We start from the raw sequence: 27808 nt of genomic DNA, 5'->3' as shown, positions 1-27808 counted from the left end.
TTCTGCCCCCAAATTTGTACAAGGCCAACTAGCATTTAGCTACTTGTTAAACTTCAGATAGGCTCATAACAATCAAGGGATTATGATTATTGTTTAATTGTGTCAAAATGAACCAAGGAGAAAAATAATGACAGCTACCATATCTTCCCTTCATCAAGGGAAGAGAGCAGAGCCAGTATTGTTGACTAGAACCAGTGCATTTTACTTGTGCAGTAATCCCTCACCTCAAGCACCATGTGAGGAATATAATGGCTCAAAAGGGAAAGTGTGTTCACATCAGCAATAAATGCTGCTGTTGGAGCTGAGTTCTGACCTCACCCTATGGAATCACAGAACTGTTTGGGTCGGAAGGGACCTTAAAGGTCATCTAGTTCCAAATCCCCTTCCATGGTTAGGGACACCTTCCACCGGACCAGGTTGCTCAGGGCCCCATCCAAGCTGGCCTTGAACACTTCCATTAGAGTCCTAGTAAGCCCAGCAACTTACAGACCTCTAATTCCTCCCAGTTGTTCCCCATGCCATGTGTGTCTGTGGACGGGCAGTATGGAGAGGCACCCAGTTGTGCTGGTTACCCACAAAAGGGATGGGAGCCATAATCCTGCCACCTGTTCTTCCCCCACCCCTCTATCATCATGCAAAGCAATCTACATTCCATAAATAAAATACCCTTAGAAGTGCATTAGTTATTCTCAATCTGGTGAGTGTAGCCAATACATTCACAAATTGTGCATAGAAAAAGATAAAAATTTTAACTTTCTCTGCACCGTTTTAAATTATTATAATTAATTTCATGGGAGATTTTGATTGTTTTTCAACTTTGCTGTTTCACAGTGTGGCTATGAGCCTGACATCTTTTTAGCAACTTGCCCCTATAGTCCCTATGTAGTTTGAATATTTTCATCATTTATCAGCATACTGCCACAAACATATTGAGCCAACATCACTAAAATATATATAATGCCAAAGTATTTACTGGCACTGGCAGTGCTTGCTATTGTCAGACTTGGAACCACACTTTCTTCTTAAATGAATTTCAACTTTACTTGGACCTGTGGTAGCTACTAAAAAACCTCTATCACTGTAGCTAGAACTGTGGAGTTATGTTTACCAAAAGTATTTTGGGAATTTACTCTTCCTCAAAGACATTGTTACTTCTGGGCTTATGGCTCAGTAGACCATGTTATGAAACTATATAGCAGGAAGACTTTTCTTTAGCTTTCTTGGTGAGTCATCCTCTCAAAGGACATGCATGCTTTGGATTGTTTTAGTGCAGGAAGGAAAGGTCTTATGGTTTGTGTCGGTTACAAAATTGTGGATGCTCTCTTTCATTTGTCTTAATGCAATGCTTTTTCTCCCTTAACTTCAGGAATTCAAATGACTGATAGAACAGATTTCACAGTCAGAAAGAGGCAGTGCTAATTAGTTGGTGCTTTTTTCCATTAATATTAGCTGGATAAAAGCACCCTCATTTCCTTGACCTGCCACATGCTTTTTGCATGATCTTAGCCTGCCTGTGTTTTAGTTCCTTCTAAACATCCTTAGCTCCGGCAACTCACTTCAGGGTAAATAACCAAAGGAGCTGTCAGTCTCTTTAATGCTGCTTCCATATGGTAGGACACCTTCAGGCAGCACACCTGCCTGTGGATACAGCTTTGCCCAGTGCTTAAGGCGTTTGGTTCTTGTGCTCAGAAATGCCCTATAGCTGTACCTAGGGCTTTACAACCTCAGCTCACCATCTGTGCAGTCAACACGTTTGGTCAGGAAAAGCAGCCTGAAGGTATCCCCAGTAGTCATACTTGATGGTGTTAATAAAATGGCTACCACATAAACACTTCAAATTTGCACTGTTGCCTTCTAGAAATAGCATGTGAAATAATGTTTATTAATTTAAAATTCTCTGTGAAATATCCACAAAGCTGTGTCTTGGCTTTTATAAACAGTGAAACAAACACTAAAGGTTTATTTCTCTTTAATGGAGTTGTTCCACCTCTCATATCTTTAGTCCAAGAATGCAGGACAGCCCATAATACAGTTTTACTGGACTGTGACTCCCTGTGTATTAATTTATTTGGTAGGTAAATAAGAAAGTGCATTTTTCCAAGGAAGGAAAGATTTAGTCTCCAGGTCCAGGATGATTATTGCTGCTCTGAATCTTTGAATTCATTATGGGATTTAGGAATTCTTTTTCTTTTTCTTTTTTTTCCTTTGTTTTTTGTTTTTTGTTTTTTGGGTTTTTTTGTCAAGGTTGAGAATATACAAATTAATGAGAATTAAGCCATTGAGGCCATGAGGGAATATTTTTTTCAGTTAGGGCAAGAATGCTCCTCAGTGGGAATGTGTATATTAAAATATTTGATGACAGTAACAAATATTGTTTGTGGAGTTGTCTTCCAAGTGAAGCAATGCAGGTCTGGAAGATGTGAGCTCTTCTTCTGCTCTTATGCTCTGATACAAATGCTCAAGTACTGTGTAAAATCACAGCCCCAACTGCTTGTAGGCTTTAAGCAAAAAACCCCTTAGCAGAGCAAGGCTACTCTTCTCTCCGCCCTGTGCAATATTCCTCACCGTAGGGTGTAGCTTCCTCTCCAGGCAGTCACTGATCTCTTCCCCGTATATGAACATAAGCAATGAAGCCAGTGGTTTTTGTGCATCCGTGAACTTTTCTCTCTGCAGCTGGCTGGGTGCTAAATAGCAGGGTGGGTTCCTGTGTGCCAGCCTTTTACAAACAATCACCTGGGGACATGCAGGGTGTGAGAAGGAGTAAGAAGTGATACCTTAGAAAGGTAACAGAAGACACAGTAGATCTTTTTGAAGCAGTTTTAGGCTCTTTCCTGAAACAGTAACACAGTCTAAGCACCAACACACTCCATGTGGAGTGTTGTCTTTTGAGTCTTCTAAACTTGAAAAGTTATTGTGTATGGTATTTTTCCTCTTTCTCACAGGCCATGTGACATGTACAGAGGGTGACTTGATGAATGTCTGCTGGAGTTGGCCTTATTGGGAAATTTCAAAATTCAGTTCTTGATATGGCAGTGTGAACTAAAAGATGATTCTGCTTATTTGGGATTTTTCTAATTACACAAAGATAGGGGAAACTGCTGTTTTTGTGTGTCTTCTCTGATTCGAAAGGGATCAGCAAATATCTGATACCTCCTAAGAGAAAACAGTCTGCTGAAATAGATCCACTTTTAGTGACTAAGGGGTCAGTTACTTTACAATGCACAGCAGCAACCAAAGATGGCAAGTCATGAATTGCATGAGCATCTTGAGCAGCAAGGAAAAGGAATTAATAGATAGACTGCAAATTCTGTAGATTTTCTGGCGGAAAAGTAAATATTCCTCCCCTTCTCTTTGGAGGTTTTGGACTTTTTAATTTCCATGGAGACTATTTATTTCCTTCTGACTTGTACTGTCGATCTGTACATCCATTTGAACAAACAAAAGGAAGCAAATCAGTGACTTGGTTGTGTGGAGGACATCTCATCATTGGGAAATTTCTGTGTCAGCCTTTGGCAAGAACACGTGTAGTACATGAAACAAACCAAATTATATCAGTCTTATTCTGTAAGATCAAGTTACTTTTGCATTTTAAGTGCTGAGGTGTCCCAGTCTCTCACCTCCACGGTACACAAAGGTATGGTGCCTTTTCTTTTGTTCAGGTCAAGTGCAAATATTTGCACATGGGAAAATGTTTTAGCTCTACAGACCAATAGATCAGCCATCTGCCTGGAAAAGGCAACGCCTTTCTGCGCTGAGACGGATACACAGGGGAGGATCCTGTTCTGTCAGTTCTCAGATTCCTGAGCCTCACCTCACTGACGTTAAGTCCACGTTTGTTTGTCTACTCTTGGTCTGATTACACCAGATAAGTCCAGACAGTAAAGTAGATACGGATTTGTGAACAGGTGGCAGTAAAGTTTGCTTCCCAGAATGTGTTATGGTCATACCAAAGGTAAAACAGAAATTTTTTTGTAAAAAACATGAATTTCCACAGGTGATGCCGCATTATGCCCATGTGAATATTAACGTCTAATCATAGAGAATACAGGCTATGAATTCTGTAAAAGCACACAGTCTACACTGGTAGGTTTTCTCATCTATTGGTCCTTATACTATGACTGAATTTATTCTGTGTAGAACAACTTCTGCTCTCACATTCACATTTTCAGTCTTTTATTGTCTTCCTTCAGCTTTAACCTAGTTGTTTTAGTTCCAGATAATCAAGAAACAAAAGGAACAGTTTCCATCTCTTTCCTTAAGAAAGTGGAAAGTAAAGAGTATAAATAAAAATCTGCCCACTAATATTGTGAATAAATTTGTGTGGTGTGCAAGCAGAAAAGCAGGAAATAAAAGAGGGAGCAGACTATCATTCCATTCATTTCAGAGGAAAAGAGGGGAAAGAATCATGTTATGTCTGTTATTGAACAGTTTACAGACTTACTATGTTATGTCAGAGCAATGTGACTTTAATCTGAGATCTGAGTTTCTGTTCCATCAGGAGAAATATTACCTGGTAAAACAGTCTTCAAAGAGAAGGCAGAAATGTAGTAGCAGCTCTAAAATTAAGGATGACTGTTGAACTAAGCTGTGAATAAAAAATATGTGCATACAGGCCTTTTTTTACCTGAATATCTAGCTCCACCAAAAGGACTGAATCTGAGTCTTTAAGAATCTCAGAGGTTTAGTCCCATTTCTGAAGGCTATGGCTGGGAACAGATTTCAGCATGGTACTTACGGGGATTTGAGAATGTAAAGAGGGTGAAATCCCCTTTAGTTACTTTGCAAAGAGATTTCATCTGACGCAGCATAACTCATATGCCTGTGGTATCTCTGAAAAGTGGCTACTCTCTGCTTGAATGAGTGGTTTGTTAAACTGTTACAAACTTCCACAGTAGCAAATACTGTTCGAAGTTACAGATGCAATCACTATTAATAATACCTTTGGAAATGAATCTGGATTTTCTTCAAATGTTAAAATAACCTTCACTGCAATGTAAATCTAAAGGCTAACTTTTGTTTGATGATTAAGTCAGTGAACATTGTATTGTTCTGAAAATTTGGTTATTTATTTTAATTCACACAGTTTGTTTCCTGTCTGCTGTCTCACTATCAAATGCCAAAAAATGAGCAGAACAACAGTAGCCTTCCAGGGCTTGAATTACTTGTTTCTTCCACAATTCCAATAAGTGGTAATTCTACCATTTTTTTCCTTTTACATCACTGAGGTGAGACAGATTATGGAGTTCAGCTTTCCTGAGACCAAGCAAGCTCTGGACTGTGGTACTTTATCACTAATCTTTTGGGATTCCAGCTTTGTGCATTCTTGACAGCCACCTCTTTGCTTATGAATGGATCCCCTAAAGGAATAAAGAACCTTAAACTGGTTCTGAAGAGGGAAGGGGATAAAACCAGGCTCACTGGAGTTAAGTCTGGTAGTGGCACACAAATGTTTGAAGGACAGCATGCTAGTGAGGCCCTTTGGTCTGCCCTCTCAGTGGAGGTAGGGGATAGAGCCATGTGGCAGCAAAGACACAAGAGTTATTGATGTTAGAAACCATGGAAGTACCTGGCAATGGTCATGTAGGAATTAGGGCTTCTCCCCTCAAAAAGGTGGCAGGATCAACTGCCACTATATATATTGGGATCAACAGCCCAACTGAAATGCATCTACACAACGCACGCAGCATGGGCAACCAACAGAAAGAACTGGAAGCCACTGTGAAGCAGGAGAACTGGTGTAGATTGCCAACATGGTGGGATGACTGGCACAACTGGAGTGCTGCAGTGGATGGCTACAAACTCTTCAAAAGGGGCGGGCAAGGAAGGGGAGGCAGTGGGGTAACTCCGTATGTTAGGGAGTTTTGATTGCCTAGAGCTTGGTGATGGTGGTGACAGGGTTGAGAGTTTATGGGTAAGAACTGGGGGGAAGGCCAACAAGGCAGATGAGTGTCCAGAGAAGGGCAATGAATCTGGTGAAGGGTCTGGAACACAAGTTTCATGAGGAGTGGCTTAGGGGTGTTGGGGTTGTTTAGCCTGGAGAAAAGGAAGATGAATGGCTGTCATGGCCACCCTGGGTGATCTCTGGCAGCTAGCTTGCATTTCGTTCTCCAGAATATCTCTGGCATGCTCAAAAGAAGGTATGACCACAGACTGGGAAATCTTGCCAAATCTGGAACAGATAAAGACATAAAGGAATAGAGCTCAGCACAAATCAAAGGAATGAGATTTGCAGTTTAATTTTACTTCTAGCATTTTTCCGATAGGTTAAAAACATCATACTGATTGTAAAGACAACACATTGCTAATGACTGAAACAAAATTTTTTTCTTTTACTGTACAGGTCATTTATGTTCACTCTGTTGGAATATATGCTTATATGCAAATTTTGCATAATTATGAAGATGTGGATGTGTGCAATATAACTCACTCATGACATATTAATACAAGGTATTGTGAATTAGCAAAGCTTTCCTGCTGAGAGCCTTCTTTCATCTATTGTATGTACCCAGGCAGCATCACAGCAGATGGCAGGTCGCACAAAAAAATGACACAGATGTTTTACATGTAACACAACATATATGCTCCTACTGCAGGTGAAGGGCTGACTATTTTGCTCTAACAAAAAACCACATTTCTGGGATAATAAACTATTTCAACTGACTTTAGCTTTTTACTCAAAACAGGGTGTCCACCCTTGCATACGGTGATCCTCTGGAAATTTTGTGAAGACTTTGTTTGTCCAGATTCCCTCAATAAGCTGCCACCTTCATGGTGGAATGCTACAGAAAAGGAGGGAACAACTTGGGATGAGCTTCCCATAACTCAAGTGCCATTTAAATGAAAAGAGCTAGGATAAACCTCCTCATTTTTCCCATGCCAGACTTCAGCATCACTTAGCCTCAGGATTGGAGTTCTGGGTCTATCTCCTTCCATCTCTCTTGCTTCGCTGTATCTTTATTGTTGCAAAACCTGTAGCTGCCCTTTGATTATTATCACCTCACTGAGACTGCATGCTCAGTCTCTTCTGTTTTCAGCTACAACAATAAAAGTTAAAGGATTATACAGAGGAAAGCTAAGCCTGGAACAGTGTTGGTTTTTTGTTTGTTTGTTTGTTTTTTTCCTATGTAAGCTATTCCAAAATTTATAGCATGAACTTTCTGGTCTGATTTGACAGCAAAGTTTCCTTTAATGAGAAGTTACTGTATAAAGCAGGGGTACACTAAGAATTAATAAGCTTCTTGCAATAAAAGTTAAAATGGGGAGCCAAGATGCAGCTATTAACTCATGTAATGAATTACAAATAGACATCAAAAAGATTGTTTATAACTCCTCTTCAGAAGTCATAGCTGGCTGGCCTAACAGAGTCATTATTGGATTGCTAAAATACAGCTTGAATTTGCTGCACTTAAAAGCATCATTTTCAGTTATTTAGAGAATTAATTTCAAAGTGTTTAATATATTTCTCCTCTTGTTTTCCAAATGGGTGCTATAGTTTTTCTATCTTTGTTCTCCAAGTTGTACATATACATTTCTTATGAAATCTGATATACCAAATCTGCTTGGTAAAAGTTCAATTTGCAAGTAGAGACAGAGAGGTGCAGCTCCACCTTGTAGAGATTATGGTCATTTCACTGTTGCTGGTTACAGTTCTGTCTGAATGAGGCGTAGTGCTTTCTTCATGTTCTCTATTACTGAAAGAAAAATAAATAACTGTGAAAATGTATTAGAAGTACACTTGTACAATTAAAAAAAAGCCACCTAGTTTGATTTAGTAAATTATTCACACTGAAATTGATTTATGGTCCCACATTGTATTTTAGAGATTTCTATTTTGAAAATTCTGTTATTGATATTAAACAAAAAGTAAAAAAATTCATGAATCAAAATGTTTAACTTAAGGGATTTGACAAGACTCCTTTCAACTTCCTCACTTCTCAACAGCAAGCCTGGTAATCAGATGTGATATGTGTATTTGTGTTGAGATACTGCATTGGTGTCAAATAGATGGCATAGAGTAAGAACAGGCTCAACCTGAAAAATCACATTCCTTTCTGAAATATGGCTGTTAGGGGTATGGACGTAACCAGTAGCATTTCTTTACTGATTCCCTCCCACCACTGGCTATTTATATTGTACAACTGGATACTTTTGAGCATAGTGACTTTCGACATTCTCCATAAAACTGCACAGATCGTGATCCTGATGGTTCTCATCCATGATCTTTCAATTTTTCTTACTTGAGTAGGCCCAATAAATTCAATGGGACAATGGGTGTGATTGTTTTTCTAGAACAGGTTAGACCATTATAATTTATTGCAAATGCTCTCACACAGTATTTATTCTTTACTTTGAGATCCTAATGGATTCTGAAGCACAAGTGATCAGGATGGGGGGTATCTGGCTTCTTACAATGTGAAATGCAAAGTAGCACAGCAAAGGGGCACTTACGGAACATCATGTCCTGTGGTTCATACGTGTAAAGCCGGTTGGAGTATCTTCCTGTGATATCAGCTCTTACTGTGAGAGATGGGTCTGAAAAAGTATTTGGATTAAACACTGCCTTCCATTCCCACAGCAGCTGAGGGTGACGGTGTAGCTTTGCTCTGGCAGCCCTGTTTCTGATTTCATCAATGCAGCAATTACGAGGCCGTTACGCTCTGTTCCAACCAACTGCTCTTTACTTGGAGAAATCCCAAACAAAAGCTAATGCTCATTTTTATATTGCACAGCTCTTTTAAGTGCTAGGTTACACATGCATTTCATTCATATTTAAAGAAAAATATCCTGTTTTACAGGTTCTGAGTTTACATCAGAAGAGGCTAATCTGACTGGATGCACTTGTAGTGAGGGTCATGCCTATCTACGGCAATAGATAGCATGACTTACCTAGAGCCTTCGGAATGAAAATCTTCTGATTCCTCATGTTCCCAGAATGGGAACAAGTTGTGGGCATCTCTTCTCTCAGTTACCCTTCCAAGTTTTTTGTTAATTTATTGATGTCTGTAACTACACTGCTCTCTGTCTGTTTGTGGGTGTAACTTTGAATGCCATCACAAAGCTAGGCACTCCAGGCTCCCTGTACAGTGAGTGAAAAGGAACAGGCACTCTGGGGCATAATTAATTTGATCCATTCCAGAAGTCAGCTTTACAATGGGGTAAATCGTTCCTTAGATGCCACTGACCATTGATTTATTCTGTGGTAATGTCCACTTTATAGACATCTACATTCAGTCAGATATTTGCTTTTTCAGTAAGCTTTGTGTGACAACACTAGCGAGAAGCGTAGAGAACAAAAGCCCAGATGTTAACAGACTTTTAAGCATCTTGCTCTCAAGCTCAGATTAGTACCCTCCAGGATATATCTGCAATCTGAGGAAGTTTTCTTTGGCAAAATGAATCTTTTTGATGCCCCCAAAGGAGGACAGTGGTATAATGCAGATACCACAACTTTGCCAATACATAAATATTTTACATACCTACAAACATGATTCGAGGCACGTATTGTCCATCAGGTGACAGGTTTTTATCTGTGGTTTCATGCTGGTGTAAAAATTAAAGATAGTTGTTAAAATATTTCTGTAAACTTTGCTGAAGTAGTACCACCTGTGAATAACCTTGTACCAGAAGACAAAACCAAATAGGTACTACTTGTGTGTGAATACACATGCACAAATGCCTCTATTACATAACTAGAATGTCAGATATGTTAGCTAAAATGACATGAAAAAGCAAGACAAAGAAAGAGAAAACACAGACCACGAAAAGATACAGTCACATCATCCCAAACCCTTCATACCATGAGATTCAGCATAATGAAGTTATTTTGGGCCATTTCCTGTATTTCTTCATTTTCTGCGAAAGCTTTCTTCAGTGCTAGAAAAGACAGGATCACTTTGAAATCCATCTCAAACTCTGCCTTTCTGCCTGTGTTTGGGCACCACATTGGCCAGAGACTGGGCCACATTGTTCCTTTCTCTGCTGATTCACATTCCCGAGGAGACACTTAAGGGCTCTATGCTTTTGGGGGTTTTTTCGCCTATGGCAGTACAACCTCTGGCTATGAAAACGGAAGCTCTCTTCTGTTATTATGAAGCCTGTTGTCTCAATGGATACCGTGTCTTGGCTTGACAAAAGTGCATTATTCTCAGAAAATTCTTGTTAGATCAATTTCAGCAGCCCTGTCCTTGCCTCCTTCTTTAGTTACCATTTCAGGAGGGCTAAACAATATTAAATCTGTTCAATGAGTCAGTAGCAAATCTGTGCCTCTTAATTTAAACTGATGAGTGCTGCATTCAGGATAGCAGTACAGCAGCAGTGAGAATTATTCTTGAGTAGTTTCATAGTGGAGTTTTTGTAAATAATGGTAATAAGTTCTTCACTTTTCAGATACATTTTCATTTACCTGTTTCTCTGAATAATTTTCAGTAAGTGCAACGCAAATATATAGAAAGGGTCAGTTTCTTATAAAAATATTCACAAAATTTTAACACACAAAAAATCAAAATTACCTTGGCAGTATTGACAGTCTTCCAAATGATGAATTACCATCAGTGGCTTGTTACTTTATTAATAATAATAAAAGATGTAGTTAGGTCATTTGACATGTATTCAACTGGGTGATTTACTAGCAGACTGAAAAATGAAAATTGCATTTAATCTTATGTTAACCCACAACAAAACCATATAGACATTCCGTAAAATATTACAGAAATTTCTGAGTAAGGGAAGAGAGCATAAACACTTCATAATAGAAGGAAATAGAGGAATGGAGTTTCTACATCTAAATAGGCCGTCTATAGCAAGAGATTCTAGAAGAAAGAAACAACAGTTCCACCATAATTTGATTCTCAGGTAGTAAATAATCAGACTAAATAGGTATTTAATGTTGCTTAGGTGTGAATTTTTCCAGGATTAAGAAAATAAAAAAAATACATATGAATTGGAATAAAATAGATTTTATAAGACTGGGTTTATCATCAAATACTTCCCATGAAAAGTTCCTTGTGTTTTAAGCTTTCTTGAACAGATATATAGTATATCATTTATCTTCTGTAAATAGTTTGGTAAAGTATTAGAATTTTATATTTTGGACGTCAAAACATAAATTCTGTGCATTTTCTCCTGTACTTTTAAAAAAGATATTTACTGTTCAGCAGGTTGGTTACTATATTGCTTGGTCTGCTTTCAGTGTCAGGAGTTGTTAATTTCTAACCATTTTCACACAGCGTACATGAAACTAATTGTCCTTTGTTTTAAAAATAACTTGCCTTCAATTTAGCACTAACTCATGCTACACTATTGTGATCTACAATGAACTGTAAAAGATATTTAAATAAGTACTGTTATGAATTCACAAATGTATTTGCAGCTGAGTCTCAGAGAGGAGGGAGCTTGGAACTTCCATTTCTACCAAGATAGTGAGAAACTGTGAATATGATGGGCCACAAACACATTCCAACTAATAAAGTGTTGGGGGAAATATCAGAGGCAGCAGATCACCATGCAAGAGTAAATGTAACAGATTTCAAGGAAGTAATCAGAAGTACATGATATTAAACCACAATAGATGTAATTTAAAAAATTATGGTATTCTATCTATGATTGATAATTCAAATAACAACACTGCTTTTGTGCCAAAGAAATGACAGCATTACATTATTGGCCCCTGATGCTACTTCAGAGTCATAAGAGACCTACAAGGCCTTTTATTTATAGACAGAGTCTGTTTTATTTAACTGGGTGGTCTGCAGAACAGCTCTCATGGTGTTTCTTTGTTCTGTCTCATTATTGTATATTCTGGCAAGATGGAGTAACAACACTGTCTTCATACTACTTTTTAATCTCTTACCTTTTCTTTGCTTGATAAAGCCCTTCTTCATAAGTTTGTACCCACGTAATTTCATCTCCCCACCCTAGAAATAAAACAAAAGGATTAGCTGCTGGCCAGCCAAGTAACTCATAACAAATTCCCCTTTTTTTTCTCCTTGTGTTTTTTTTTTAATGTGTATCAACAGTTGTACACGAATAAGATTGGAGGTTTTTACTTGAAGGTTTTCTAACATTGTGGATATGCTAATTTTTCATTCCCAATATAGACACTGAAAGGTTAAAAAAAGCTCAATCAAACAACCAAACCCCCCAAAAATCTCGGTTGCATATCCAGTTCAAATCCTTTGATAGGCTTTTTAGTTGTCTTTCTAAATACTCAGAGGTCCCTAAATCAGCACCCAAATCCTTTCTATCTCAGATTTTCATATCCACCCTGGGACTTAAAGAGAAGCTGGGATATAATGAGAGAAAAATAAAATATGACAGCTCAAATAAGATCAACTTTAATATGAATGACATTAGAACAGTCTTGGAATATACACTTAACTCCAAAGCAACTTCAATCCCTGAAGTCGCAAGCCCTTCATCTAATTAAATAATTCAATAAAGGAATGGCTGTTAAATAAAAATCTCCACGGAAACAAAATCCTAACAACATCAGCTCCATAACTTAACCATAGCTGAGGATGCACAGATCTCAAAGAGCAAATTGTCCAGTTGGTTTTATGCCTTCAGCTCCCCAGGATGCCAGTCCTTGTATAGTAGATCCCTGCATTCTAGGCAGCGTGGCTCCATTCAGGACAGCTCTCATGGGAATTGTAGAACAATGTCTGGACCTGGACCAGGTTACAGCTCTGTTTCTTCTGCGCTGTCTAGACAGTGCTTGGACCAGCCCAGATTTGCTGTTGGATTTCTCACAGGACAATTGTTTGTGATGCTTCTAGATCACGTTTTCTTTCAGTACACAGGTCTGTCTGGCTGATGGTGGGACTCAGGCATGCTGACCAGTGTCTTCCCAACCCTGGCCGCTGTCAGCTCCTGATGCAGATAACTGCACAGAGGAGTCAGCAAGGGGCATTTTGCAGCATGTTTAAGCATTCTCCTTTGGTCTGTGAAAATTACAGGTAAAGTGCTCAAGGCATCCCAATAGGCTTGAAATCAGAAAAGTTACATCTGTTTTCTGTGACTTCTTTGTAGGGTTTTTATTTGTTTGTTTGTTTGTTTTCCCTCAAAACTGACAGAATGTAAAAGATTTTGTTATCTTTTTTTGTCCATTTATGCTGGGAAAAATAAATCCTGATTGAGGCAAGCTAGGCAATCAATCCCAGACTGATTATAACCTTTCCCCAGGGATACTGCTTACAAAAGGTGTTTTGAAATTTCTCTTAGGCTAGTCCAGGTGTTGCATGATTTTGTCAAGTGGTCTAAGAGCAATTAGGCTCAGATGGAACCTCTGAGACATGTGCAACTTTGCCAGGATAGGGAAACCTCAGAGGTGTGGGATCTGCAGGCTTTGCATAGCCTGCAGAAGAGGTCAGGAAGGAAGACGGAGATTTTTTTTGTTGAATAGTCCCAAAAGGAGAAGACAGATGGGGAAGGGAAAAAGACCTTACTAAGCTATTTTTCTGCTTGTATTTATAAGGATTGATCAGATATAAATAAATTAAAACAGGGTCTTTATTTAACATCCAGGTTGAAAATTATGTACCACAAGGAAGTGAATTACACACAGTCATGCTTTGCAGTGGATACCTGATGAAAAGCAAAAAAAAAAAAGACATGCAGAAAGCCCCAGAAGTGGTTCCAACTGTTGTTCTGTGTACAAGAATGGGTCTGTAGAAAATTTGTTCCATAGCAACTGGAGTTATGGTAGGTTACAATAATAAAATATATTTAAAACAGTCTATAAAAGAGTATTTTTCCATTGATAGTCCTACATGTACACTTTCATTTGAGAGACTCAGTTTAGGTTATTTGCTTCTGGTAGGTCACTATGACTTATATAAATTATGCAGGTTATATGAGGCCCTCAGTCATATCCTTAGGAATAAAGTGTCAGAGTCAAATGACATGAAACAAGAATATGTATTACTTGGAGTGTAACTTAACACTAAAGAAACACACCTCAGTAAGTATAAATGTGCATTCTATGTATGTTTCATAGATACATACATATATGTGTATATATATATACATTCTATAAATGTACATTTAATATAAAAATATTTGCTGGTCTACATGATGAGGTAAGGAGGTTCATTCACATTCAATGAATATACAATACCTCTTGACAGTGTCTGAGGAGCACGTTTTTCCTTTTTAATTGCCATTGCAAGGTTGGAAGTAACTGCAATGAGCAGGAGGGACAAGGCCAATGTAGAATGGAGCATTATTTCCCTTCCAATGCGACAAGGAAACTGGAAAACAAAGAAACAGCTTTAGTCACATGGATTTGTCACCTGGTGCAGTGTAGATCAATATGTTAGTGGCATACTAACAATCTGTACTTCAGAGACACTTTTGGTTATTTCTAGAAATGCTTGCCTTTGTAAGGAAAATGCAGACAGAAGGTGCTTAGTTGTTCTGTGCAATGCTACTGTCAGCTGTCAAAATTAGGCTGCAGGGTACTGTTCCCATGTGATTCTCATGAACTAGTACAATATTGTAATATTGGATCACAACAACTTCAAGACTCTGCTCCAGGTTTTTTAATTTCAGTGAAATGTAACAGCATGGAATTTTTCTTTCTTTTTACTTTGGAGCTTTTTTGTCAAAAGATGTCTCATAATATCCTTCTTAATAAAGTAGGAATATTGGCAAGTATTTGCCCCCAAGTATAATAATCTTTAAATTGTCAAATTCATCCAAAATGTTGACATTGTGGTAATTTTTTAAGTCTCCACTCTGTGAGCCAGGATGTTAAAGACTGTGAGATAAATGCCAAATAAATTTTCAGCTGTTTCTCATGATGAGAATTTTAAAAATTTCTGCATTCTTCATTACATCTTTTACACTGAATTTCAGCTCAACTCCTTCTGAATAAAACAATTAATCAGTGTTTCTGGCTGGTTCAGTATTCTCTTCCTGACAAAGATCATTATAAGAAATTCAGTAACTTCTGATAAAAACTTTTGATAGAAGTCAGAGAACAAAAGCAAGAGTGGAGAGAAAGCATTATTAAGCCACATAGTTTTTAATTGATAAGTCTATTTCTGCCGGTACAATCACCTTTAGGCATTAAAGCTCTGATATTCAGGTGGATATCGGATGTTTTCAACTGAGTTAAAAAATGTAATGCATGTAGGCCAGGATATCACTCAGTCTTCTCACTGGAGATTCCACTTTTCAGAGGTTGAGTTTTAAGAGCTACCAGGATGCCCCACTGAGAAATTACTTTGACTTAAATAAAAAAAAACCAAACCAAATGAACAGTAATGACCCTCTATCCAACCCCCCCCCCCCAAAAAAAAAAAAAAATCCCCCAAGACATTTGTGCCTGTACTGATAAAGAAAATCCCTAACTTGAATTTAAAAGTGGTATTAGTATGGAATTACAACCCTGGGCACTGGCCAAAGAAAATGCTTCATACTTTTTGGGACTGAGACGCATGAAAAGTACTGTTTTAATGAACATCTTAACATCACAGAATCACTGTTAGTAGTTAAATTTCTTGTGAACAAATTAAAACTCTATTTCCAATAACTGGTAATCTCAATAAGAGAAATGCATTCTATTCAGGAGGCTGGAGAAAAATAATGTACATTAAAATATGCAAAAGTTAGGGAAAAAATTGTCATTTTGTAGTGAGTATTCTTTCACAATGTATCCATAAAGAAATCAAAGTGTTAATCTCTTTAAATCATCAGGTATAATCATCTGAAGCTTAATAATTGATTATCATCCTATTGAAAATCAAGAGGGCTTTGGAACTGCAGCTGGAGGCAGTTTAAATTTAATATTCCGTATTTTTGATGCTACATGATCCAATGTTATTTAATTGATTCAGAGCAAAAAAGGACAGCCAGCGCCACATAGATTGCCTTCAATTCCCTGCCAGAACTAACATTTGCTAGCTAACCTCTATGCATCTATCATTTGTCTTTTTGTATAACTAGGCTTGTAAAGCATTTGTGAAGCAAACCTTGTTGCTGTACTAAAGGAGAGTTAAGAATGAGAAATACTTGCTCACCAGCAGCGACCAGTTCTCCTGATTGAAGGTCCTTTTCCTGGAACTCGTAAGTTAAAAATCAGTGATTTAAGCACAGAACACCTGAGCTGCCCAGGTCTCTGAGTAGCAACAACAGCACATTCACCTGGGGAAAAAATGAGAGGAACCTTTGAGCTGCAAACCAAATTAATGTGTTTCCACCCTCCCCCTTCCTTTTCTGCCATGCCTCCATCTGTCTCTCTTGTGAGTTCCCATGCTTATACACTGAATCCTTGCATTTCTCTTCATCTTGGCTTGTATCAGGTGTCTTGTATGAGCATTGGAAATAAATAGTGGCTTATGTGTGTCTGCTACTTCCCCCCTCAAACAGTGTGAGTCTGGCTTATGTCCAGTGAAAAAAGAAACCACCAATGAAAGCTGGAACTGTAGGTGCTTTTATTCCCAGAGAATGGCAGAGTTCACTGGTGCTTGAAGATAGGAATGAACCTAATAGGAAGACACAAGGGTTACTCTGTGTAGAGAAGTGTAATTAGAAAATAAAACAAACTCTCTTTTTTTGAGAGGGAAATAAAATTATTTATTTAAAGAATATGGTTAAACTGCCTGATTATTGCTACTGGGAGTTGTAGTTTAAAAATGTCTGGTTTTTTGGACATGATGCTTGATATAATTTTACTGAACTTGATAAATACAAGAAAAGTCTTTTATTCATCACCTTTGCAGAAAGAAGGAATGAAACGGATCACCCTTTTCCTCCTCCTTGGATAGATTTTGCAGTGGAATCAGAACTAACCCTCTTTTGGTTCTTTTCCCATGTATTTGTTTATATGGATGGTATGGTTACACTTCTTACAATTAGAAACATAGATTTTTTCCAAAATTACTGAAGTAATTTTGAGATATTTATTCTTCCACACTGAGGTATTGTGTTTCTCATGGCACAGGTTTATTATTGTAAGGCATAAAGGGGTAGACATTCAATCAAACAGACTAAAATTAGTGCTGAGCTATCCACGAGTTCCCTTTTGCAGGATCATGTTCAGCAATTTGTCTCTATATTTGTAGGTCAGAATTTCAGCCTTTGTCAGTTTTGCCACAGAGAGATTGGCAGCCCTGGTCAAAAAGACTTTGTTGAGGTTTAATACTGAAAGGAAATGACTGTAGTGATTTATAAAACCAAGCTGGATGTCTTCAGTATTCCTACTCAGCCACTGTCTGCTAAGTGGATTTTACCAGCTGCCTGTCCTTTATTTCTTCTGCATGTGTTCAGCATCCACACATGAACCGAGTGTGAAGCCAGAGCTCCATCTCAGGCACAGTTTGCGCTGCCTGGCAGTCAAACCACCGACCTGTGCAGCAGCAGTTACCAGCCAGATATTGAATCTCTGCAGTGTAGAGCAGAGATTGAACTAGTGTGCTCTCACTCATTGAACCTGGCCAACCTAGTCTCCAGGGTAATGGTGGTGGAAAGCCTTTCCATTTTCCTCCTCCACTCTAAAGATTAATTTTGGAGATACAGCTATGGGTTAACTGTGTATACACAGTTATATCTAAGTCAAAATTAGGAAATATAATAAATATAATAATTTTCTACCTAAAAATAGGGCAGAAAAAGGCAGAAGTAAAGTATGTGAAGAGGACAGACTTCTAGAGAGAGAAAGATGTTGCAGAATAACTGGCACTTGGAATCTCAAGCTGCTGCTTTTGCGTGAGTCATGCAGCCGCAGATTTAGGTATGTATTCATATGTGTAGCTCATTTATGAAAAGTGAAACAGACTTTGAAATTTTACTTTACAGAATGCTGCACAAATGAGGTTGCTGATGAAGTTCTTACTCTGTCCTACTCTGCCTTAGCACCCGTGTGAGCAAGGGTTGAGATCACAGCTCCTGTGACAGCTGCAATTCAGCATCATTCCTGCAACCTCTAATAGCAATTCTGCCAAAGACTTTTACACGTGATCAATGTCCTTCTGCAAATCAATACAAAATTAATTAATCACACAGAGAGGTCATAGAGTGGCCTGGAGGGGGGACATGCACCACCACAAATGCCAAAAAAATTTTACACTAAACAGTATGAGAAAGCTTCACAGAACCCATATTTTCATGGACGGGAGGTACTTCTGGCTCAAACAAAGGTATTTGGTGTTGAATGAGTCTGGACCTCAGCGCACATTTAAGCAGCACATGGTACCAGAGCAGAGAACTACTCTTGGTGCTTAGACTGCTGAGCATTAGCTTTTGCTGCCAAACAGTAAAAGGAATAAGTGGAAAAACCCTGCAAATGTCCATTGGGCTTAGGTCTTGACTGACAGCCAAAAATCAATTTCTGGATCATTTCAATAAAGTCATTTAAAGAAATCTAGATATGACAGGTTGGTTTGTTTCTGTGTGTATGTCTTTCAAAATAGTCATAATTGTGGAAATAGTTCTTCTGATATTACAGGCTGATACACAACAGATGTGCTTTCCCCCCACCCCCTTCCCTAAAAGCTGAGCTCTAGGTACTGCTCAAGTGAACAAATTACTCCGGTGTTACCTGTACGCCAGTTGTTTGCTTTCACTCAACCATTGCACTTTTTTAGCTTTGTAGTCCCATAAAGACATTGTTATGGAACATAAGCCTAATAATATAACTGGGAAAGCATTTATTGAATTAGTTTTTACAGTGGTTTGTACTGGCTGCAAACATTATTCTCTGCTTCCCAGGCCAATGTCCATGCTTTCACTTTTAAGCCTTCAACTTATTCCAGTACTGTCACCTCCAACCACTCCAAGGTTTTCTCTGCATTTTTTGGAAACTGGCCCCTCCATTCTTAAATTGCCCTGTGGTATAGCCCCTGGAAAACTTGGTTCCAGGCTTCATTGAAACCCCTCTCTCAGCTGCTCTGCAGTTCTGTGCCTCCATGAGTCACTACTGTCTATTGGCTCCCATGTCCCAACAAGATTATTTTCCTGCCCTCTAGGCTTCTTGGATTTCCCAGAACTTTTTATAGATACAAAGCTTTGAAGACTGTAAAGGAAAAAAATGTAATTTATTATTTTTCATGAATTTTGCTGAGATTTACAGAATAAATGTGTTTTGGTAAATAAAAGGAAACCAGCACTAGATGTTGTTGGCTCCTTCCTTCAGTCCAAAAGTACAAACTGTTCTGGACTGTTTATTTAATGCTGTGAGAGCCCTGGCAGGCAGGACTTGCCCTTCTACTAGCGGATCTTTCTCTTACAGTGTGGTTCTAGCCATGCCAGAGGTAGCCTGGGAAGCCCCTCTGGCCTCCCAAGCTGCTGCTGCACCCCAGGGCACATACACTGCCAGCCCAGAGGAGGGGACAGCACACCCCATGCCTGTGGGTCTTTCCTTGGACCTTGGCTGGCATGAGGACCTGCAGAAGGTCCCTGCCCTTCTCCATTCCAGCTCCCTCTTGCTGCATTGTGGGCAGCTGTGGGCTGCTGTGCCTTACCATCATGGGCATGGCAGAGAACAGGGCAGGGGCAGCACCGTGGGGCCCAGGCAGCCCTGCTCTGTGCATGGTGCACAAACACCGACAGCTCTGCACTGGCCCCTCTCATGCAGTGAATTAACAACCACAGACACCTCAGGGAGCCACATGGGACAGGCAGTAGCTGAGCCTTTCTGGACAAGGACATGTCTTCTCTCTTTTCAATCTTGCTGGTTCAGCTGTGAACAAACACCTTCCTCAAAGTGTATGTCACCTTACAGAGCTGAAAACCTATAGAGAAATTGTGTTTTAGACCACCTGAATAGACTATGATTTCTTTATTCCAATAAATTATGAAGTCTTATTGATATCATGAGTTGAGAAAAGATCTAGAATTTATTTTGCCCTCAAAGCTATAATTTAAAATTTTTTTTTAATACTCACAGTGTCTCGTAGAGGTGTATTTCCAACAGCTGTTAAAATGGCTCATTAACTCTTTGAGGAACCCAACTCTGACTTGATTATATTTGAGTTCCTGGATGATGCAATGTGGTGCTTGGATTCAATAAATGACATACTGAAGCATCAGAATCTAAAGGAAATTATATGTAAGTACGGCTGTAGTTGAAGGACTTGGGTGGAATTTCTCTAGTGCAAATAAGATCTTTTAGTATTTATAGGTATGCAACCCATTTAAGTTTATCCATGTGGTCCACACGACAAAAATTTGATCATTAACAGTGCCTCTAGTTGGCAGTGTTGCATTACTAATAGCAAAAGGACAAATCTTCCTGTTTCAACTTTGCTGTATTCCAGTGATAAGTTCAGAATACAGATAATTCAAACATAAAAATGGGTGCACATAAAAATGCAAAAAATTTGAAAAAACAGATGAAAATTAATTTTGAAAAAGTCAGCATGATTTCTTCGTTGTCTTTTTTTTTTTTTTTTTTTAATATATGTGCTCATAAAGTAATTTGAGAGGTGACAGGGGTAGAAACCCAGACCAGATTTTAAGGAAGAGAGCCAGGAAATTCAGCATGTGTTTTGGAAGAGACTGAGAGCTCAGAAATATTCAATGAAACTTTCTGACTGCCACAAGAAATGAAAAGCGGCTGCATTTCCCTGCAGTCAGAGCGTCCCAATAAAGACTTCACAAGCAAGAATGCTCTCCAGAAACACATTGGACTACTTTGCTGCAGCTGTGAGAGTGAGTCAACCAGGCCTCTGTTGAAAGAAATCCTGTTGCTGCAATGTTTTTGCAATGTTTTCCTGCAGCGACATCACTGTATCTGCTTTAGAATGTAATGCCATTTAAAAAGCAAAAGATATTGTGTGCTGCAAAATGAGTGTTTACAGTATCTTTCAGAGTTTTGGCTTTCTGCACAGGTATTCCTTTAACTTTTGCTACATGAAGTGGTTTATTCCAGGACTTGCTTCCTTGGAGGGCTGACGCGAGAGGGCATGAGAGCAACTCAGTATCTCTCAGCTTTTGTCTCCCGTTATACTCTCTGTTCTCCAGCCAAACCTTGATCCTGCAAGTTTTTGAGTCCTTGGTCCCATTCCAGCACAGCACTCGATACATATTTAACTTTAGGCACATTAGCAACCCCATTGATGTCCATAGGGCCACTCATATGCTTAAAGTTAGGCATGTTCTCGAGTGTCTCTACTGGATCAGAGAATATGGGATTGAGGTCTCTGGCAAGTGTCCAGGCAGGCTTCTCCTGAAGAAGCTGGACAAGCCTCTCTTCTGATGTGGACTTCTTTCATGGTGCAGTAATGTTTATCTCCAGCAGCCAGTTGCTAGAAAGGGGCTCAGATAATTCCTCATCCACTGAGCACACCATGCTGCTTTAGCAACAGAAAGGCTTCAGCTTTGGCCATCACAATGCAGAACTGCTCACCTGAGCAGCTGTAGTGGGTTGGGTTTGTAACCAGGCGGAAACACCAATTTAGTGTTTCATAGAGCTGCAGCCTGAGGTGCCTGCACTAACCCCTTTGGTGGTGTTCAGCCATTCCCCTAAAGCTGAGCTCATTCACCGCAGTCCCTCCAGATATTTATTATATTCAGTATTATGTGTCAATTCATATATTTATTATATTTGGAAAACTTGAATAATAGTATTTATCAAACCCAAAGCAAACAAAAACTTTATGGCTTGCTATGATCTCCTGTTTCTACAATTCACATCTGAGAAGGAGGATGAATTTAGCATTACGTAACTGGAAACAATTTCACTTTGAGTGGCAAAGGTGGAGATGGAAAACATGTAAAAATACATGGGAGTATCTTGAAATGCTGACAGGTATCCCAGGTCTTGCTTTTCTTTATCTCCATGGCCACTAAAAATGGTAAATTATCACAGTATGGCTCACAGTGAGTAACAGCTAGCTTTTAGTGTGGAATATATTTTTAGCCTGACCAAGCATAACCTTTTTCTATTTTGTTGTTACATTTATAGCCCACATAATTGATGCAAAAAAAAATTTAGCTTCAGATTAGCTTCTAGCTACAGTGTTTTCTTGCTGTTGCTTTTTTAAAGCCAAGGATTAATAGGAGACAGACAGAAACAAAGGACTGAGTCATCAAGTGCTGTCCTCCTCTCCTGGAGGCAGCCACATCATAATATCCTGCTTATATATGCATTAAAATTACTAAGGAATTTTGCCATTCTTCTTTCTCAAGCCTGCCTTTGAAACTCACTCCTTTGGAGAAACTCTGATTTAACTAGCCTGAACTTAAAATTGGCAACTTCTGATCAAGTGTTCTTTTGTCAGCATTGCCCCAAATGCTGCTTCTCTCTCTCTCTCTTTCTGTCTCTCTCGCTCTCAAGTACGCCTGCAGGGAAATCATATCTCAGCTTGGTCTTTTTTCTTTTGGAAGGAACAAAGAAATTATTTTGAGTTTCTTCATTTGCCAGATCTAGTTGCCCTTTTCTGCATCTATTCTAGCAGGAGTTCAGAATTCCTGAACAGAGATGTACCATTATGTTACAGATGTGGTCCTACACATGGGCCTGTACAACTACTGTCTCTCTAAAAATATGTTGTCTTCTCCTTGAGTCAAATTTGCCTCTCTTTTTTTATATACTAGTTACTAATGATCAATCTTAATATGATCTATCCTATGACTGATGATGATTACACCCACATCTTTTTTCTTCCAGAATCTTTTTCCAATTGCTAAGGCTTCAAGCAGAAGTATCTGCTAGTGACTTGGTGGAAAGAATTTCCTATAAGAGTTCCTTTTCCATCTTGTACAATCTTTATAAGATGTGGATGAGCTGGCCTTGAGGCCAGTGGGGAAAACTGGAACAGGCATTTTCCTCTGTAGGAGTATTCACTCAGGCGATGCCTAGCCTAAAGCAGTTGGTCTTCCTAAAGCCACTGCTTTAGGCACTGGAGAGGAACAGTAATGACTGCAAACATATGGATTAAGTCTACTCTAAATAACCATCTAGAGAAGCCAGATGGGATCCGGATGGGAGGTACCAGATAAAGACACCCTAGGAGATTGGCTCCCATCAGCTGATGTTAGTCTCTTTAGATATCTTTCCAGTCACACCTTTAGAAGATCTCATTATATCTGCATTCTTCTTTAACATGTACATCAAAACAGATAATATTAGATCTCAAAAAAAGCCCCAAACCCAACTTAACAGATTTGAAGCCCAAAGATCTAGTAGATACCTGAAACACTAAATTCTGTTTCTGATACTGAAGCTAACCTTAATGAATCTATTATATGCCCTAGCCATCACCATACACCTGTTTAACTTACAGCCTCCTGACAATCATTTCCAAGGTCTACATAATAGCTTCCAGCTGTGGTACATTCCCACATATGGGGTTTTTTTTCAGAATAAAGGATGACCTTTTGCTTGAGTTAGTGAGGTGTCTCAGTAGACATGTGTAACCTGACAGTTCTTTGTTATTTATGATGGTGACACTGCACAGAGAACGACGTTAGAGGTTCCAGTGACTTATCTTTTTTCCTTGATTGAATGAGAAACACGTTATTGTTGCATATACATGTAAAATCTTGTAACTGGTATTTGTCTGAAAGATTTTGGTGCAATGTGTCAGGAAGCGTGGTTTGTGGTGGGGTGTGGGCTGCAACAACCCTGTGGTTCTGCTCAGCTTCTACCATGTTGCCTTTCCATGATGAAATAGAAATTAATGAACTTTCTCTCTCAGCTTGCACCCTACAAACTGGAGCCAACTCACAGAGAGACCGACATGTTCAGGTTAAGTGGTAGTCACATTTCTTAACTTTATATGGCTAGGGAGGAAGATACTCTGTCTAGGCTAAGCTAGACTAGGCCAGACTCTTGTTCTCAGCCACCCTCTTGGCAGATCCTGTTGTTCTCAGACCGATAGCAGATACTGAGGAGTTTGGCCTCTTCTGGAAAGTGAGATGTCTTGGACTGTCTGACTGCAAATTCCTCTGTATTCTGCAAGGAGCATTGCCTAAACACAACAAATATGTTTGGGAAAAACATGTGATCCCTAAATATATGGGGAAATGTAGAGCATTAGAAAGCATGGAGGTCTTGTATTTGTCTTTTTTACCCAAGTATTTGGGACTACTTTCACTCCTTTTCTTTCATTCCAACAAAAAAGAGCTAAATCTAGGTTTCACTGCAAGGAAATGTAACTTCCTCCTTTTTGCCATGCTGTCACCTTCATCAGTCTTTTTCTTTTGGAAATGTGATTGAATATCTTCTGAAAGCCCATTTTTTGAATGCATGTACTTTAATCCAGAAAGTCTCCTAATGGTTTTTAAAAGTTTAGAAGTTTTTTAAAGGTTTTTAAAGTTTCCTAATGGTTAAAAAAACAATTAAAATTCCTTTTCTGTTATGATTTTCCTATGTCATGGAAAATCCTTTTTTCATCTGCAGTTACTCAAAATAATATATAAGAATAATACTAATGCTGGCCTAAGAGTATTATTGACGCTCTGTAAAACAGAATTTTTTTTACAATGACTACTTTTTTTTAGGGGAAGAACACATGAGGGACAAGAGTGAATATCTTTTCCAAAAAAGTTTACAGGGTGGACCATAGGAGAAACATGGAGGGACATTTTTACTTTTAAACTGAGAAATGTTTTCATAGCTTGTCATTTGAGAGGTGCATACAAATTACGCAGTGCTGAGTTTCTTGAAGGGTGAAGACAAAAGGAGAATTACCCAGCTTTCACTTGTATTTTTAAGATTTCAGTGGTGAGACTGGAATGAAAAGGAGTGTCTGCCAATGGCTGAGTTAAGTTGCTCATGTTGCAAGGAAGACAAATTCAAATAAATTAATAAAAATGGAAAGAATATAATTACAATATTTAATTATGTCATGAAAATCCAACACAAATTATATAGCAAAGATCAATGGAAACTTGCTGAAAAGAATGTCTATTGTTTGTCATAAGAGCATGAACTAGAACAAAGGCTGAGCGAGGTCTGCAGTGTAGCGTTGCCGCAGAGGTAGTGGGCAGGGCCCATCATCATTGGGACCTGGAAACTGTGAGGGAATGCTGGTGGCTCACAAATACTTTCCCCTTCTCTTGCATGTAGATTTAATTCTAACTTAGGTTGCCAGTAGCCATGAATTGCATAAGAGTACTATGTGAATGCCACAGCACAACTGACCATGCTTTTATATTCCAGGTGGGTTGAAAACCCCTGTTCCAATATGAGCACAATTCAAATATCATGGGGATTTTCCCTCTGGCAAATGCACTGTGATGAGGTGCCTTCTAACATAGAAGTCTAAAATAGGTGTGTATAGATCTCAAGATTTTGTATTTCCACTGATTATGAGGCACGTTCATGGAGGTTGACCAGCTCAGACATGGAAGTGTGCACTGTGGACATCTGTACTAAAGCTGTGCAGGGAAATCTACCCCATATGTTTCTGTTGTGGATGACAGAGGCAGAGCAGGGTGGAGGAGCCTCTGAAGCAGCCAACTACCAGAATGAACCTATCCTCAAGGACAGAAAGCTGACTGTGGGCTCTTACTGAAAGGAGGTCTCTTAGATTGACAATACCCACCAAATTAAAAAAGCAGCAAAGGCACAAGTCATGAAAGCAACAGCAAAAAATCAGCGAGTGCTTCTATTACACTGAACGCGTTTCAGAGGGACCACATTAGCTACAGTTCTGAGATTGCACTTGGGTATCAGGATGATGCTCTAAAACCTAGCAATTTCTTGCTAGTTTATCTTCCTCTCATCTTTATAAAACTCTCTTTCTTGGCTCTCAGGTCATGCTATTTTGACTTTTACCAAAGCAGGCTTTTTAAAATGGAGAAATCAATGTTTTCTTCAATTATTTAAAGAGAAATGTGTTTCCTGTTCCCTAACTTACTCCAAATTTGTTAATGGTGTTTAAATAGAGAAACATCCAAGATGGAAATGGCCTTGGGAGGTCTTTAGCCCAATCTGCTGCTCAGGGCAGACTTAACACTGAATTCAGACCACATTGTTCAGGGCTTTGTCCAGCTGGGTCTTGAAAACCTTCCAGGAAAGGGTTTCAATGACTTCTCCTGGTAACCTAATTAAATTTTTAATTATCTTCAGAGATTCTTTTTCTTTTGTTCTTGAATCCAGATAGGACCTTCCCTGTTCCAGTTTACATTTTTTCCCCCCAATTAAAATCTTGTCTCCTTCTTCCAACCCCTCAATAATTTCTGTTAGGTCCTTCCTAACGCATCTCTTCTCCAGGCTAATCAAGCCCAAATCCTCTCGCTGTTCCTTATGGGTCAGTTGCTCCAGCTCCTGACTCTCAGCAGCATCTTTCCACATACACTTGACAAGGTTTATCTTCATCTTTCACGTAGTTGGTGGTACAAAATTGGATACAGGTTTACATTTATTACATGTGTAATAAATGCCACGTAGAGGGGAATAATCAGTAGCAGGATTCTTATTAATTCAGTACAGGATGCTGTTAGCCTTTTTTCATGCCAGGGCACTCTGCTGGCTCATGTAGAGCATATTGTCAACCAAGACCCCAGTCTTTTTCATCAGAGCTGCTATTAAGGCTTTTCAGCCTCCAGACTACACCACTGCAGTGAGTTAGCTCATCCCAGGTTCAGGAGTTTGCATATTTTGTTTTTGAATTTCATGAAACTCCAGAAATATAACCACATTAAATTAGACTCAGAACAAAGCATATCTAGTTTCTCACCCCACTCAAACAACCAGTAGAAATGCTCAGAGTGGAAAAGCAGACATGGTTAGAATAGGACAACCACAGAAAAAAACCGTGCAATTAAAACCAGGCAAGGACCTAGAGGCAACTTCTCAGTTTGATTTAGCAGTTCACAATTAAAGATTTAAAGCTCAAGTCTGCAACATTACATCCATAAACATTCTCTTTTCACAACCATGCCCCAAAGGTATGAAAAGTTCTTGGGTACGGGAAGAACCAAACAGTTTTTCTGTTTGTCCATGGCATAATCTGTAAGTAACTCTTAAAATTACCTTTGATATTCTCATGTCTCACATATGGAAAAGGAGTTTGTGAATAAATAAATAAAGCTCTCTTTCTCTATATATATATCTATCACAATTTATCCCAGAAGTGAATCTCAAAAGTATTTTTAACATGACAAAGAACAGAAAAACCTGGAAAAAATCACTCAGCAGGCATGATTGAAACTAGTAAACTAACTGTGCTGAGAGGAACGCCATTGCAAATGTATAAATGTAGGTATTATAAAGAAAAAAAAAGGAATTTTACGTAGAACTAGTCATCTCAGACTACCCCAAGTATGCAGTTGGCCTGTTTGTGCAGCTGTACTGGTCTTCCGTGGCATTTTTTCATCCAGTCCACTATTCTTCAGTTCTAGATTTTGCTTTATATGAAAATACTGCACATAATGTCTTTGGTGATCTTTGAGTCTGAATTTTATTTATTTATCTGTGAAATAAGGACAATAATGTAACTTGATCTATTTCTTAATCATTACACACAGCAAATAATGAGTATTTTCAAAACCACTGACAAATTACATAAAGGAAAAATAAACGGGAGAATTTGGGCAAAACTATTGCATAAGGTAAAAAGCAGAAGAAATAGTGTAAGGTCTTGAAAAGAACAATATCAAATACCCCAGTCAAATTTCAGATTGTGTGGTGCTTCACTGCCAGGGTGCCAATACTCTGCTGATAAACTGACTGTCACAGAGACTCCTAAATAATTCAGAAAACAAACTCACGGTAGCTAAACAGTGTTGAAATAACAGAACTGCCCTATGAAGAGCAGCTGAGGGAGCTGGGGCTGCTTAGCCTGGAGAAAAGGAGGCTCAGGGAGACCTTATTGCTCTCTACAACTCCCTGAAAGGAGGCTAGAGCCAGGCAGGGGTC

General features: G+C 38.9%; 1 protein-coding gene across 2 annotated transcripts; it reads right to left on the bottom strand.

Annotated features, from left to right (window-relative positions):
- Positions 1-1944: 1944 nt before the first annotated feature.
- On the bottom strand, positions 1945-16525 carry AGR3 (anterior gradient 3, protein disulphide isomerase family member). 2 transcript variants are annotated; one of them, XM_032110478.1, is made up of 9 exons: positions 16020-16525; positions 14114-14246; positions 11849-11912; positions 10509-10561; positions 9797-9873; positions 9477-9540; positions 8449-8532; positions 7608-7691; positions 1945-6169 (listed from the first exon to the last, which is right to left on the bottom strand). In XM_032110478.1, exons 2-8 carry the CDS (start codon positions 14217-14219, stop codon positions 7642-7644), a joined length of 498 nt encoding a protein of 165 aa, XP_031966369.1. In that variant the 5' UTR covers positions 14220-14246; positions 16020-16525; the 3' UTR covers positions 1945-6169; positions 7608-7641. The 2 variants fall into 2 exon arrangements, with proteins under 2 accessions (XP_031966369.1, XP_031966362.1); XM_032110471.1 differs by lacking the exon at positions 1945-6169 and having other exon boundaries at positions 6212-7691; positions 16020-16524.
- Positions 16526-27808: the final 11283 nt, after the last annotated feature.

This window comes from Corvus moneduloides, chromosome 1 (genome assembly GCF_009650955.1).
Source record: "Corvus moneduloides isolate bCorMon1 chromosome 1, bCorMon1.pri, whole genome shotgun sequence".
Lineage (NCBI taxonomy): Eukaryota > Metazoa > Chordata > Aves > Passeriformes > Corvidae > Corvus > Corvus moneduloides.
Note: the sequence above shows the minus strand (reverse complement) of the source record. Positions and strands in the feature narration are given on the sequence as shown.

Coding starts and splice junctions, on each gene's coding strand:
- AGR3 (XM_032110478.1), bottom strand. CDS start 14,219: ATGCTCCATTCTACATTGGCCTTGTCCCTCCTGCTCATTGCAGTTACT. Junction 9,874..10,508: donor AGACTGTCAATACTGCCAAG/GTAATTTTGATT, acceptor TGTCTTTTCTAG/CACTGAAGAAAGCTTTCGCA. Junction 9,541..9,796: donor TCATTATGCTGAATCTCATG/GTATGAAGGGTT, acceptor TTTTTACACCAG/CATGAAACCACAGATAAAAA.